This window comes from Centruroides sculpturatus, unplaced genomic scaffold, assembly GCF_000671375.1.
Source record: "Centruroides sculpturatus isolate CEXI.00-Female unplaced genomic scaffold, Cexi_2.0 scaffold267, whole genome shotgun sequence".
NCBI lineage: Eukaryota > Metazoa > Arthropoda > Arachnida > Scorpiones > Buthidae > Centruroides > Centruroides sculpturatus.
In genome coordinates, this window is record NW_019384634.1 from 342,367 (window position 1) to 357,223 (window position 14,857).

General features: G+C 30.7%; 1 protein-coding gene across 1 annotated transcript; it reads left to right on the forward strand.

Annotated features, from left to right (window-relative positions):
• Positions 1–9,525: 9,525 nt before the first annotated feature.
• LOC111625842 lies at positions 9,526–13,776 on the forward strand. Its single transcript, XM_023369086.1, has 12 exons — positions 9,526–9,564; positions 10,801–10,864; positions 10,930–11,162; positions 11,266–11,382; positions 11,783–11,922; positions 11,991–12,087; positions 12,162–12,270; positions 12,347–12,438; positions 12,510–12,794; positions 12,901–13,200; positions 13,286–13,539; positions 13,618–13,776. The coding sequence occupies exons 3-12, from the start codon at positions 10,931–10,933 to the stop codon at positions 13,774–13,776; spliced, it is 1,785 nt and encodes a 594-aa protein (XP_023224854.1). The 5' UTR covers positions 9,526–9,564; positions 10,801–10,864; position 10,930.
• The last annotated feature ends 1,081 nt before the right edge of the window (positions 13,777–14,857 follow it).

The window sequence follows — 14,857 nt, forward strand, 5'->3', positions numbered from 1 at the left end:
TATCTATATATATAACCCATTCAACAGGTGTCTGTCCTTCCTTCCTTCCGTCCGTCCGTCCCGTAACCGTTTGATAACCGACACTAGAGGCGCCCCTATCATGTGACATATTTCAAACATTCAAATTAAATTAACAATATAAATTATTATTATTCATTTGGCAAATAAATTATTATTTGGTCAATATAACAATATAAATAATTCAGTATATTTGTAATAGGAATTTATTATTTCAGGGGCTTATATCTTTCGAAGGGTCGCGAGTAGGGGTACGGTTCCTTTGACTTTATTGTTAGTACAGGGGTCTACGGTTTGGGGGGGTCGCCACCTCTTCATTTGGAGGGTAAATCTTACCATTCGGATTTTAACAGAGCTGTAGAGCATATTGATAGGAACAAAAAAGTCAAAGGAACCATGCCTCATGTAAATTTGTAAAGAACGCCCACTAGGGGGCGTCCCGAGCTACTAGTATTAAAATATTCTATTAACGTACTAACCGAATATTAATTTATTCGCGGTTTATTCATCGACTATATATGTATTAATAGAATAAATGTTTATTTAATATTTTAATATGACAATTTCAAATCATTGACATATATATTTTTTTATAATAGACGATTTTGACCGTAGCACATTCCGATGGCCTCATTGGGCGATATTGAATTTAATATCGTTAATGAAGGAACATCATGAAAAATTTGATTCACCTTTATACTCAGAAACAAGTAAACGTTATTTTTTTTTTTTTTTACTAAATTTTTCTAAAAAGTTATATATCAAACATTTTAGTTTCTTTAAATCTGACAGGACAACTATTATAGGTTAACTATTTCTTAGGAAAATTGTCATTATTTACTCATACTTCATTCAACTATGTACAAAAGAAAAGCAGTTATGTATTAATTTTGTAATTAATTTGCTATTATTTTATTTAGTAAGATGTGTGTTTTGTACTTGCTCCAAATAACAAATTGCATAATCACTATATGCAGTTATGTTATATTTTCAACTATTGTTAAAGATGTTCTTTTGCAAAAAATGAAAAAATAACCTAAATACAATGTGACTAAGAGACTGTTGGCTAATTTATTGAGAACTTTTCTAAACTTTTTTTATATGGAATAACAGCTAAAAATTTTCATTTGTAGATATGGGCAATGATTTGTGACCAATTAAATTCTATGGGTAAGATAATGGTGACAATTCAACAGGTGGACAGTAAATGAATGGAGAGGATTAAAAAAATAAATGACCACAATAATAAAATGGAAAACAACAGAATGTATTGGGAATATTTCAGTATTATGGAGGACGCAATACTGAGAAGGCCGAATGTAACTCCACTTGCCACATGATAGCAGTTGAGGATTGATGTCATCGTCATCATCTAATCCAATACTACCATTTGAGGATAAATGCCTACTTAATCTTTACTAAACTAGGCAAGTAGATAGGTACAGTACCTAAATAGCAAACCAAGCCTTTAGATTAATTAGAGACCACAAATGAAAATTAATAAACCATTTATGACAGTTTTCATTGCCAGAACAGGTAAAAGATAAAAATTGTTATATCCATTTGTGACCAATTATAAAGACATTCAAATGTAGGTTACATGTTAATTCAGTTCTCTATTGTAGTTTTAGTAAATGAAAGACTAACAAACTTATGGATTCACTTGCATTAGGTACCCATTGGTAACTCATTAAAACAAGTAAAATCATCAATATCATTCATTTATCAACAGCAACATGCAAAATCCATAGCAAGAAGCTTAAAAGAATTAAATAAGAAATATGGCCAAAATAGGAGCACCAGTAACAACAAGTGCCCTAACTTTGTAGAGAATTATAGTGTGCAACATATGTTTCAGTGAATATTGCAATTTTCAATTTTGCAATGCTATGATAACTACAAAAAATCTTACACAATATTTATTTGTATCTTTAGTACAGTCTTCAAAAGTATTATCCATAATCTCATAAACAAGCAAATTTTAACTTTGACAAAACACAGTTAACTTATTTGAATAGCATCAACAGGTAAACAATTACTCTTTTCACTGTTCCTACTTTATTCACTGGGCAACGTCAGTGCTCGCCGTGGATGACTATATGCTATCTTAATTTTCTTTTTGTAAACAACCACATGCAAGTCAGCCATGTTGTTTTCTCGTGAAGTCCACGTGTAAACTTCTTTACTTCAATAAAAAGTAATAAGAATATGTTAAAATTTATCACCATATCTACTCATTAATACGCATTCATGTGTTACTACTCCATACCTTTAAATGTAACTTTTTGTGAATTATTTACAATTATAATTTAGAGTTGACGGATGTTAATCTTCCGGCTTCTCACGAGGAGGTCCACAAGGCTGGAGCATCTTTTCCGTAATATTAAATCGGATTCTTGCTTTCGCTTCATTTTCGGCTATGCTAAACAAGTTAAGTAAATCAAAATGGCCTATACACGATGCACCACTGTCTCTATGTTGATTCACTACCCATTCGAACCTTCCACTGTCTGCGTGACCAGTGCCGATGTACTTTGACTGTAAATGTTCCAATTGACTATGTATATTATATCTGTCACCCATTTTATATCGCCGACTCTTCTTGGAAAAACGACACGTGCGTACACAAAAAACAAAGAGATGAACTCGTATTAACGAACATGGCTGCCAGATTATATCAGTATCGGATTTATTACTCGCCCATTACTAGTCAAAACTTAAATGTATTTTATATATGTTTAAAATTAATTAAAATTTTTCAGAAAATATAATTAGTTATTATTAAAATGTTACGAATAAATAAAAAAACTTATTAAAAATTAAATATCTGTTTAATTATTATATAAATTATATTCCACCGATAAATTTCGTGTCGCCAGGACAGACTGGCCACGTGGAGTTTTCGGGGTTTTCTCCACGTCTCTAACGACTAAATAGGGGCCAGTTACCCTTAAAAGACTTCCGGAAAGCTTTTCCCCAGCTCTACTCGAGTAATTCCGTACGGTCAAGCGTAAAAGCTTCGGTCGGCTCTTCGGAGGATAAGCGATTACGCAATAACCTCCATATTAACCTTGATACGAGATAGATAAATTTTCAATGATGCAATTCGTCTTACATTATTCAATAATGTTTTTATGAATGACTATGCTTTTCTGTATACTCTTTTTGTACATCAACTCGGCCTTTTTCTACATGTATTTGGGCCAGTGGCGCCTTATCGTATGGACAAAAAGAGCAATTGCCTGGGGGTCCTAAATCAATCTTTTATATGAATGTATTCCCTCAAAAAAAATCCCATCGAAGGAAAAAAATGTCAGCACTGAACATGAAACCCCTAATTCAAATTTTAAATTAAAAAAAAATTATAATAATGTTTTAATTTAAAATAATTCTCTAATTTTTCTGTAATTAATAAAAATAATTCGAAAACGAATTTTTAAATTTCGATAGGTCGATTCATTGTTTTTCATTTTTAAAAGATTTTGAAATCTCAGAGGGCGCTTCAAAAGCGGGAAAAGTTGGATTAGGCTAAGGTAGATGGAAGTTTCTTAACCGAAATTTTTAAAACATCTTTATATAATTTTTAAGTATATAAACACTTATGATCATATTAACGTCCTGTAATTTGTGAAGTGACGATTCCGGTATTATGTAAAGCGGTAAGTTACCTTTAGATCATTTATTTATGTGTATATATGAACTTGAAGTTAACTTTCACTCATTTATTTACATGTAGATAAGGGTAATAAATGAACTATAACCTCATAAATATCTATCAGGATCATAAGTATTATAAGAACAATGCTTATTATACTCAGGGAGTATAATAAGCATTGTTCATTAGTTCCATATTCCAGTAAATTAGTAATACAGGCAAGAAGCTTTAATACATCCATTCTTCAAATTTTCAAATACCCTTTTATTGCATTGATAAGAAGGCTATGCTACACTATTATGAACTTTTAAATATTTAAAATTAACCAGAGAGACTCCTGAAATGTTAAAATCAAAAAATTTTGTGGGACAAGTTTTACTTGGTAGTTTTGAAAATTATTTTTACATGTAAAAAGAAACTAAACATTATAGATGTTTCTGTTTGCTTGTTTGGTTGGTTATGACAATACGACACTTGGATGATATGCCTTCGGGAGGTCTTTTTAAGGGAAACTGGCCCTTGTTTAGGCATTACAGATGTGGAGAAAACCCGAAAAACTCCATGTGGCCAGCCCGTCCAAGTGAGGTGCAAACCCACAATCAAACTCCCGGTGTTCGGGAAAGAAGACTGCTTGGCCACTGGTGGGCCTGTAGATGTTTCATTTAACACATTTGTGGCATCAGTAGATAAACATTTAGGCAGCTGCTGGGCGTTACAATTCATGGGTGACTCGTAGTCTATTTTAATACAGGCAGAGCGAGTCACCCGTGCCTCATACTATTAAACTAATATATTTTATTGCACCTAATAAAATAATATCGATATATCAAGATATATCAAGTATGATGTTTTTAGAATTATGTTATCAAAACATATGCGCCACCCCACGGAAAAACAAGCAATTATGTCTGTCCCCCTAACTAGACATATCCATATGAGTCACGTGCGTCGTAATGCCATAAACATGTTAAGATCAAGATTAAGACATGTTACAGCTGTTCAAAGGTTGAAAAACCCTATCCAAAAAATTAATAGGGAGCAAATGTTTACTTTGCAGTCTTGCTTTACCCACTTTCTGCAAGTAGTTTCTCCCTATACCGAGTTTTTGAATGGGATTTTTTGTCCTTTGAACTTTTGTGCTTTTTAAATGAAATGGTTGTGGCACCTAATTTGCTGTGTTTAAACATAATTTTTGATGTTCTGTTGAGTATTATTGGTCTCATAATTTTCAATTTTGGAAGAGTCTATTGCATTTTTTTATTTTTTACACAATTTAAGAATGTGAATAGAATATTTGACTTCTAAATCTTTTAAATTTAGAATGTATGTTTTAAAAAATAATCTGTTGCTTAAAATTATATTCTGTTTCATTGTTCTTATTTTTGTTTGTTTGAAGATTAGTTTCTCATAGTTCTTCAAATAAACATATGAATTTTTAATCCTGTTAAATATGTTAAGAAAAATTAAATTAAATGATTTTTAATAGCATTAAGTTTCATGCCTTAAAATAAGTAACATATTTTTTTTTTTTTCAGTAAGTCATCATTAAATAAAATAAGTTGCTGTCTTTAATATGAAGTTGAAAAAGACTTTGACAAAAAATGTTTGTGTTTCTTCAACTCGAACTCTTCGTTCTAGCACTTTGGCAAAGCGACTTTCACTTGATTCTTCTGAAATTGAGGATATACAGAATTTGAGTAACAATTCAAAATCTAAAAATAAAATAAATTCAAAAGTGACAAAAAGAAAGAAAATTAATGGTTCAAAATTGCAACGTAAGGGAAAAGTTAAATTGAAACAGTGCAAAAAAGTGACAAATATAAAACCAATAGAAAATATTAAACTAGCACCAATATTTGTGAAACCAGTTCCAGCTATCAAAGTAAATAAAACTATTGAGTTAATTGAATTATCACCACCACCAGTTACTCCCACTAGTGAAACATTTAATCATTTAATAGGATGTCACATTCAACAACTACCTGATGATTTCTCCAAAATTGAAAATTTTCATAGTAAATTTAATTTTTTGTTTAATGAAGATTATAAAAGTACTTCATCTTTAAATTGGACTGGACTTCTTGGTATTACAGATAATATAGAAAAAGAAATTTACAGTAATGTCAAAAATACTTCAGAAGATTTTGTTATAGACTTGAGTGATACAGAGGATTTTATTACAAATCAAAATATTTCTTCTTATAAAAGGAAGAAAAAACAACATTGTGAAAATGATAATGACATTCAAAAAGTGCATAGAAAGAAGAAAGCAAAATCTCTCAGTGTAAGTGTTAAAGATTGTGCAGCAAATGATAATAACATTGAAGATGAAAGATACAAGCTTTGGGTTGAGAAACATAAACCAGAAACATCTGAAAATGTTATAGATAATAGTAAAGCAATTCAAAATCTTAAAGTATGGCTGAATTATTGGAAAAATAAAAATCTTGAATCTGTCATTGAAGAAACTTCTAGTAAAAATCATAAAAATATTGATTTCGATTATGAACTTTCTAATGATTCAGAAATTGAAATATCTAATTGCACCATCATATATGGTCCATCAGGTTCAGGTAAAACAAATTTAGTATATTGTTTGGCTCAAGAACTTGGATTTAAAGTACTTGAAGTAAACGCTTCTTCTTCTCGCAATGGTCGTCAGATAACCGCTCAACTAAGAGAAGCAACACAGTCACATCATGTTGAAGGTGAAACATTAAGTTTAGATAAATTATTAAAGCTACAGGCTGAAAAGCTGAAAGCTATTAAACCTTCACAATCAAAATTGAAAAAGAAAAAAACAAATACAATTAAAGATTTCTGGAATGGTTCATTGAGTCCTGAAGATTTTAAATTTGGTAAAGTTGCAAAATCATCTAATAAAAAAAGTAAGTCATATAAAAATACAAAATCACAAAATAATAATAATTTAAAAAAATTAAATAATAGTGATATAATTAATATTATTGAAGAGAAAGAAGAATCAACAGACAAAGTATCTCTTACAAAGGGTTTATCAATATCCAGTCTTTCTGTTATTTTATTTGATGATGTAGATGTAATATTTGATGAGGATGAAGGATTTTGGAATGCAGTCAACGCATTTCTTCGTACTTCTAAAATACCAGTGATTTTAACTGCAAGTAACCATTTACATTCTGTTCAGTGTAATATAAATTTACCATATGAACTAGTTACGTTACAATTACCTACTGTGGAAAGTATGTCTAATCATGTAAGAAGTATTTGTCTGAAAGAAAATTTAGAGTTTGATTTGGAGAAAATTCAACAAATTATTGGTTATATCGGATGTGATATCAGAAAGTTATTTCTACAACTTCAGTATTGGTATTCTGCACATCTAAAATGTCTAAATCAATTTAAATCCGGCATTCAAATCGAGAATAACAAATACCAAAAGTTTGGCAAAATAATGGATGATAAAAGCATCATGTCAAATATTTTTGATGTTATATTGGGAATTAAGAATAAAAATGACAATTTTATTGATTTAAAAAAATATTTTTCTGACTTTGTAAACATTGTGCATTCAGCTTACCATCATAAGTTAAATTTCATACACACAAATCTTCCTCGGTTGTTAATTTTTCAATTGGAATGTGACGAGTTAAAGAATGAAAATCTCCCATTGGAGAAATCTGAAGAAACTTTCAATGGATCAAAGAAAACACTTGCAATAAGTTGTAAAAAAGAAATAAATGGAAATAAAAATTCAATGATAACGTCATATTTTCAAACAAAGAGAAAGAAAAATGAGACAGCTCAGTTGAAAATTGGTTTATTAGAAGCAATGGCAAACTTAATGGATAAAATTAGTCTGTCGGATGTTTTGATGCATCCTACAGAAAGACAATGTTTAAAGTTTGAAGACTGCCCCACTTACAGTACTATAACTGTAGATATGGTCACTCATCTCCAAGCTTTAAGTTTGAAACAGACCAGAAATAATCTTGAGAAAGTACTAAGTGATCTTCCAGATCAATCGAGAAAATTGTTTCCTTCACTGAATCACGAAGAGGCAAGCAACCATATTATGGTGAAATATGGCGCAGAATCCAAAATCCGACTAGAAGAAAATATTAAATGTTCAGAAGGTTTAAGGAACGCCATTCCATCCGTCACTCGTCTCCAAAGAACTGCCATCCGTACAGATTATTTGAGTTACGTGAGAAGTATATGCAAACTGGAAAAAGTAAGACAAGCTCAAAACTTAAAACGTTTGGGGAGATTTTTACATTACTTAGATTCTATTTCACTCTTATTAGATAAAGATACATATTACATACTCCATAAATAAGAATTTGTACATAGCATGTATCATAAGTTTACAAAAATATGTACTGTACATATATCTTTATTGGAGGAAAATGATTCATGAAATGATGATTTTCCTATAATGTTATAAAATTTTTTTATTATATAAAAGCTCAAAACAGTATTTCACATATTATCAAAAATACATATATGTTAACTTATATCATTAATCACGAAATTTTTTTATCTAATTTAATGTTTCTGTAGCACATAATTTTCATGTAGAAGACATTAAAATCTTTATCAAAGTTGATTTCACTTTATTCAATTAAATATTTTGTAATAGTTTTGTAGCACCAGATGGTGACACTGCTGACTTTTAAACATATAGTGCATCTTGTCGATTAAAATCAAGTAATCCACGTGTTGGCAGATCATGTTATTGATCAATAGTATCAAAGGAAGATGAAGTATCGTAATCATAAGCGCCGAAACCATGTTAATTTTATCCTTGAATATACAAATTGCCAGAAAATAGTTATCCTCCAGCAAGTTTTGCGATTGAATTTTATTAAAAAAACATTTGTTCAAAGCTTAATCATTGCAATTTGGGTTTGTTTATAAGTTCGGGTTTTACTTTATAATTTCAAATTATACATAAATCTGTACGATAGACATAAAATTAAATTTTAAAGAATTTTACGCTCCAATTCTGAGAGATATATGTAGGCGGTTCGTTTTTTCTAAGCGTGGTGCCTTATTAAGGACTCTGCAGATCATAAAATATTGACAAAATGATCTCGTGCTGACTTTTTAGCATATTTATCTGATTAAAAATGCGAGTTACCTTCGAGAAGATTAAAATTCTAAACAAAAATTCGTCACTGCATCCTCAACGCGCAATTTCTATGGCGTTAAGATAAACACACGACAAAAAAAAAAAATTCAATTGTATATAATATCCCATTGTGGTTTTAAGGTGATAAACTTCTTAATATTTAACTTTGATCATTCTGCATATCAGTCGAGAGCCTGATTAAGAATTAACATTCGTATTTTAGTGTTTATCTATAAAAATAATGTGTGGTTGCTTGATAAGCGGGATCTATATTAAAAACTTTATAAGCTTTAAATAGAGTTGATTAAAACAGTATTTCTGTTGAGTCTATGAGAAATTCGATCCAGCAAACAAAGTATGCATTGGATATTAATGACAGAATTACATTAATAAGCTTAATTGATAGCCAAGTCGGTTAAGGCGTCAGTCTGGGGAAGCCGGAATCGAATCCAGGCCAGCATCCATAGGAATTTTTCGTGGATGAAGCCTGATATATTCCTCACCGCCCATGTGGGTCTACTGAATTTACAATGGATATGATTAAAAAGGTCTTATTAGTGCCTACGGGGCATAAAAAATATTATAATTAAAATATAGTATACAACCTCAATAATAATCTTTAAACAGTTTTTCCACTGCGTAGTATCGTGTGAGAGAAATGATCAACTAAATTTCATAATTTTGTCTGTAATAGGAAAATAAGAGAAAACATGGTATTAAATGGCGTGTTTTGAGAAGTATATATTGATAATGTGTCTTATCGCTTCATTATATACAAGTAAGTACCTAAATATTAAGATATTGTTATGCGGATTTCCTAGCACTCGAATGCAATATATATAGCAATGTAAGCAAAATATTGTATCGATTTTTGCCACGTTACAGTATACATATACATTGTTGATTTAGCACGTCAACTAGTTTAATAAGAAGCACTGGCATGGGCGTATGGGAAGACACTCAGATTAATTAAGGGGTAAAGATTGATTTTCCCGAAATTTTATACAAATAAAAACACAAGTACCAATTTTAATTTGTCATCATTTATAATTTTGCTCTCTCTCTAATTAATTTTTGTTCTTGCTTTGTCCGAATTTGGGAGGTAGTTAAAACAGAAGGAGAAAGTATTTTATACATATTTGAGTTTCATATTTTGATTACAAACGAGTTTTTAAGTTACTTGATCGCCTAAATCGAGTAGATCGACTTGATTGCGGGAACGGGTCTAGACAGCTTTGCGTTTAGACCACTCTACCACCCTCTGTGCCATCTATTCCTCGCCTTTAAGCCAAATACTCGGTCGTGTTAAGTATTGACTCAGGCAGAGACGTGTCTAAACTGTAGCTGTACATTTAGAAATTATTCTTGCAAATGGCCACGTCAGGTTGTGTGTATTTCTCTAAGAGTTCATAATTCGATCTGTGACTAATTAAAATATCCACTTTAAATTAAACTAACTTAAAGAAAGTTTTAATTAACAAGAAAAAATGATTTTGATATAAAAAATCTGTCGTCCTGTAATGAGAATTGTTTTGAGTTTAAGAATTTCGATAACGGAAACGATTATTCATATTTTTTGCCTGTTTGCAACACGTTTTTTCATATATTGCAATTAAATTCTCCATTAATCCGTTGCATCTGAATTCACCACGAAGACTCTCATAGCATAGTTTTGGTTCTTTTAAATTTTTAAGCGTAATTAACGTGTTTAATAGCAAACAAAAAAAAAAGAAATTAACCCCGAAACTGTTGTAAACATCAATTAAAAATCAATTAGGTTTACTCCTAAATTTTTAAATTTACAAGAGAAATCGATGAGTTCTGCGGTAGCCATTTTTGTTTGGAAATTGTTATTCATTTAAATTTTTAAATTTACAAGTTTTGTCATCGGTAGATCAATTGCGAAAAAAAAAAAAATTCAAAAAAATATAATCTCGGAAAATTAATAAAAAACAAGAGAAATTAATCGTTTCATTATATTATTAAACTGCTTAATCTACATAAATTTCGACAGTTCGTGACGGAGATATAACCTTAGCCGAGGAGGAACGAGAGTGCGCTTGATAGGTGATTAGGAAGTAAGTGATGATGGACATCGATAGAAAAAAAATTACTACGGAATGATAATTTAATATCGTTACAGGATGTTATGGAAATGGATTTTGTTTTTGGAAGTGATTTTCGTTTCCAGAAGTGTCAAAAGCGATTGGTTCGACGATATCGATAGCGGAGGAGAATCTTTTTCCGGATGGGCAAGCGGAGATGGAAACGAAGCATTATCATCTCGAGAGCAGACAAATATCTCTAATTACTTGTCGGATGGAGAAAGTAGTGGAAATTATCCTTTGGCTGTTGGAATTTCTGAAGGCCATCGGAGTAATTCTTGTTTTTTTTTTTTTTTTTTTTTTTTCTTAAATGATCAACACAAAGAGTTTCGCTTTGATCTCTTCTTTCTTCCCCCTCTATTCGTTTTTTTTAGCTTTTGACGTGTCTTATTGGGAATCTGTATCAACTACGATAATAGAAGAGAAAATAGAAAGTGTGTTCGAAGCCCGGAAAATAGACGAGAGTCGTTATTTCTACTTCGATCAAACTGGTATGTACTGTATTTATTAATTAATAATACATGAGAAACTAATCCTTACGATTATTAAATCGCATAAGTTAAACTTGAATTAGTTGTTGAATGTCACATAATAGGTTAATTTATGTATGACAACGGTTAATTCCTTCGTTAATCTTTTACGTAATGATATCACGAAAGAGTTCTAACCTTGAGTTTGGAGTTCTCTCACAATTATTCGCAAAACTGTAAAGAATATTAGATTTTATTAATGTATAATATAAACATTTACAAGTAAGACACAGGTTTATAACAAAGCTGCTTTTTATACTTAATAATCTTTTTTTTTAAATAATTTTCTAAAACTTCATTTATACCATAAAAGTTTGCTATTGAAGAGGAGTATTCTAACGAATTTCTTTAATTTCAATAGGAATGTATAAACTATTTAACGTCACTCCGGCTGATGAAATCTGCGATAATCCTATACAAATAGAATTTCTCGACTTTGAAAATAGTACTTATTTTATTTGTTCTACTCGAGATTCTTTAATAATAGGAAAAATTAATGAGGTAAGTAATCATATTTTATTTTTTAAAATAATGATTTACTAATTACTAACACTTTTTTTTCTTCCCAGGGGATTGAAAAGCGACATCCTTTAGAAAATCTTGAAGACCCAAGATTCGCATGTTTAGAACAGAATGGCAACTTTTTGTTTTATATTGTCAGCAGAAGTAACTAATTCATTTTTTGAACTTTAGTCAAATTCCTTTGAAAAAAACTTAGAGTTTGTTGTTTTTTTTAATAGATATATGCAGATCTTTCAGCTATAACACCAAAACTAGAGAGATCGAAAACGATGAGGAATACTATGTTAAGGAAAATAAATATGCTAGTGCTGTAGCTATGTGGAAAACGTACTCTTATTTCTTATCTTCCTAAATGTTTTTAACCTTTTTTTAAAAAAAAAAATACTTTTTTTTTCATCAATAGAGAATCTGGTAATTACGGATCTGCGGTGGCTAATTATGCAGGCGAGAACAGCCTTAGTTTTAAAAGTGTAACAAACTTCTTCACTTGGAAAAGTACGTTCCCTCTTTCCCTCTTAAAAACAGACTACATTTCTAAAAATAACAAATCTTTGTCGAAATTTTAGGAAATTACTTTGATAGAGATCCTTACAATGTCACTTCTTACGACGTCAGCGATCTGGAGGTCTTTCGTATCCATAGCAGTCTATTTTTAGCTATAGCCAATTACAGAATTGCCGAAAATCGTTATCGTGTTGATTCCGAGATCTACAAATTCAACATCCATACTGAAAAATGGGAAAGTCGACAGAAAATAGAGACGACGGCGGCAAAAGACTTCGAATTCTTCACATTTGGAGAGGGTGATCATAGAGAATTCTTTTTAGCTGTAGCTAGTGAATTAGTTTATGGTTAGTCAATGATTTTATTTTCTAATGTAAAAAAAAATGTTTTTCCATTTAATATTTTTAAGGGAATTATACTTAGAATTCAGATATATTTATTTTTTTTTTTCAGTTAAAGGTCAAAAAAATTATAAAACGGACTCCATAATCTATAAATTTGTGAAGAGGAAATTCGTTCCTTTTCAGTGCATCGAGACTGTACGCGCCAGACATCTATCTTCGTTTAAAGGCTTAAAAGGCGAATTTCTTTTGGCTATAGCTACAATGGAAAGTATAAGCCTGTATCAATATAACGGATGGAAGTTTGTTAAAACTCTATCCTTTCAATACTCCCATGGGGAGTTGAATAATGGCATTTCTCATCTCTCTCTTCATACCCTAATATATCCAGACAAGTTACAACCTACTTTAAGTATGATTTTTTTTTTCATTTATTTACTTAAAAGAATTCGCGATGAGAAAAAAATAAGTGTGCTTTTTTTCCCATTTATTTTTAGGTTTAGCTAATATTCGTGGTGGTGGGAAGACATTCTCGTTGTGGTTTCGACACGAAAACCATATAAAAAGATGGTACGAAGAGAATTTAAAACGATGTAACGAAATGAAAGAAATTGCTTATAGTAAAAAAGTGGAATACGTGTTAAATAAATTTAAGCACGTTTATTTAGTCGATCAGGATGAACCGATAATTCTAAATAAAAACGTGACGTTAGAAAGTGAAATGGCAGCTACCACAGTCGTAACACAAACAGTAATAATCTCCTCCCCTTTGCTAAAACTTTTTATGATGGAAAAAGAAGCAAAACTTAATTTGAATGTTCATTTTCAGATAATCGAAAGATCAACTAATAAAATGATAACGGGACTCAAAAAAGATATAATAGATATAAAAGAGAGACTTCAAAGGATAAGTCATAAATTGGCTGATCTTCAAGATAACTTGAAGAAAATTTTGCTACTAAATGAGAAACAAACCGTAACAGGTTAGTTTGTAGACAGTTTGCTTTCTTATATATATATATATATAAATACCAAGAAGTTAATTTTTTCGTTTTTTTATTCTGAANTCTTATATATGTAAAGATTAAAAAGGCTTATAAAGTTTCCAGGCGTATAGTACTTTATTTCAAAGGTTAACCTTTATTTTAGCTAAACTGTCTTTGTCCTTCATTGAAACAAGAAAGTGCCTAATTTATCCTATATTTTCATTTTTTAATGCTCTTGTTTCGTAATGGCAGTGGTGAATTTTCGTACAGGCTTATGCCTATCCTTATTTATCAATCCATCCTTCCTCATAGAAAGCTATAGCTATGGCTTACCCAATGAGATATAATATACTACATAGAATGGCTGTAGTGACTCCATATTTAAAAAAAAATTGAATACACGTCCGCCATTTTCTTTTTAGTCAAGGTGCGTGCCATTTGTGTGTACAGGCAACGAGCTAGAATATCTAATTCGTTGCGTAAAGGTGTGTAAAGGAAAGGAAGAGCTTTAATGTGACGTCATGTTTAGCGAATTTGGTAAGCTCTGAGTGCTTGTCGGCCTATTCAAAATCTCAGCATCAATCCAGCGAGATGCTGCCGGAAGTGACGCAACTGCTGGCGTTTTCTACAGAACACAAACGCTGACTGCCGGGAATTTCGGGAAAGAAAAACAATAAAAATGGCGAATGATGTGGACTTCCACGTTAAGTTAAATGATTTTTGAACTTCTCTAATTAGAACAGATTAATAAAAAAATAAAAATTTCGAAAAGAGAAATAGAGATAAAGATATTTTAAAATCAATAGGTTTAAATAATTAAATCAATTTTAAGATTTAACAACTAAAAAACACTATGTGATGTCTCAGATAAAAATACTAGTACAGTATCTATATACAGTAGAGCGTCGTTTATCCGAAGGAATTCCTGTCGACAAATTTAAATTTTCGCCAGTGCTGTGGCGCTGTAATCTTTGGCTATGTCTTCGGCTACTCAAATATTTTACGTTTTTGATTCTAAATTAATATCTAAAGTATAATTTTTTATTGTTTTTATATTTTTCAATATATTTATTTTGTTTGTAC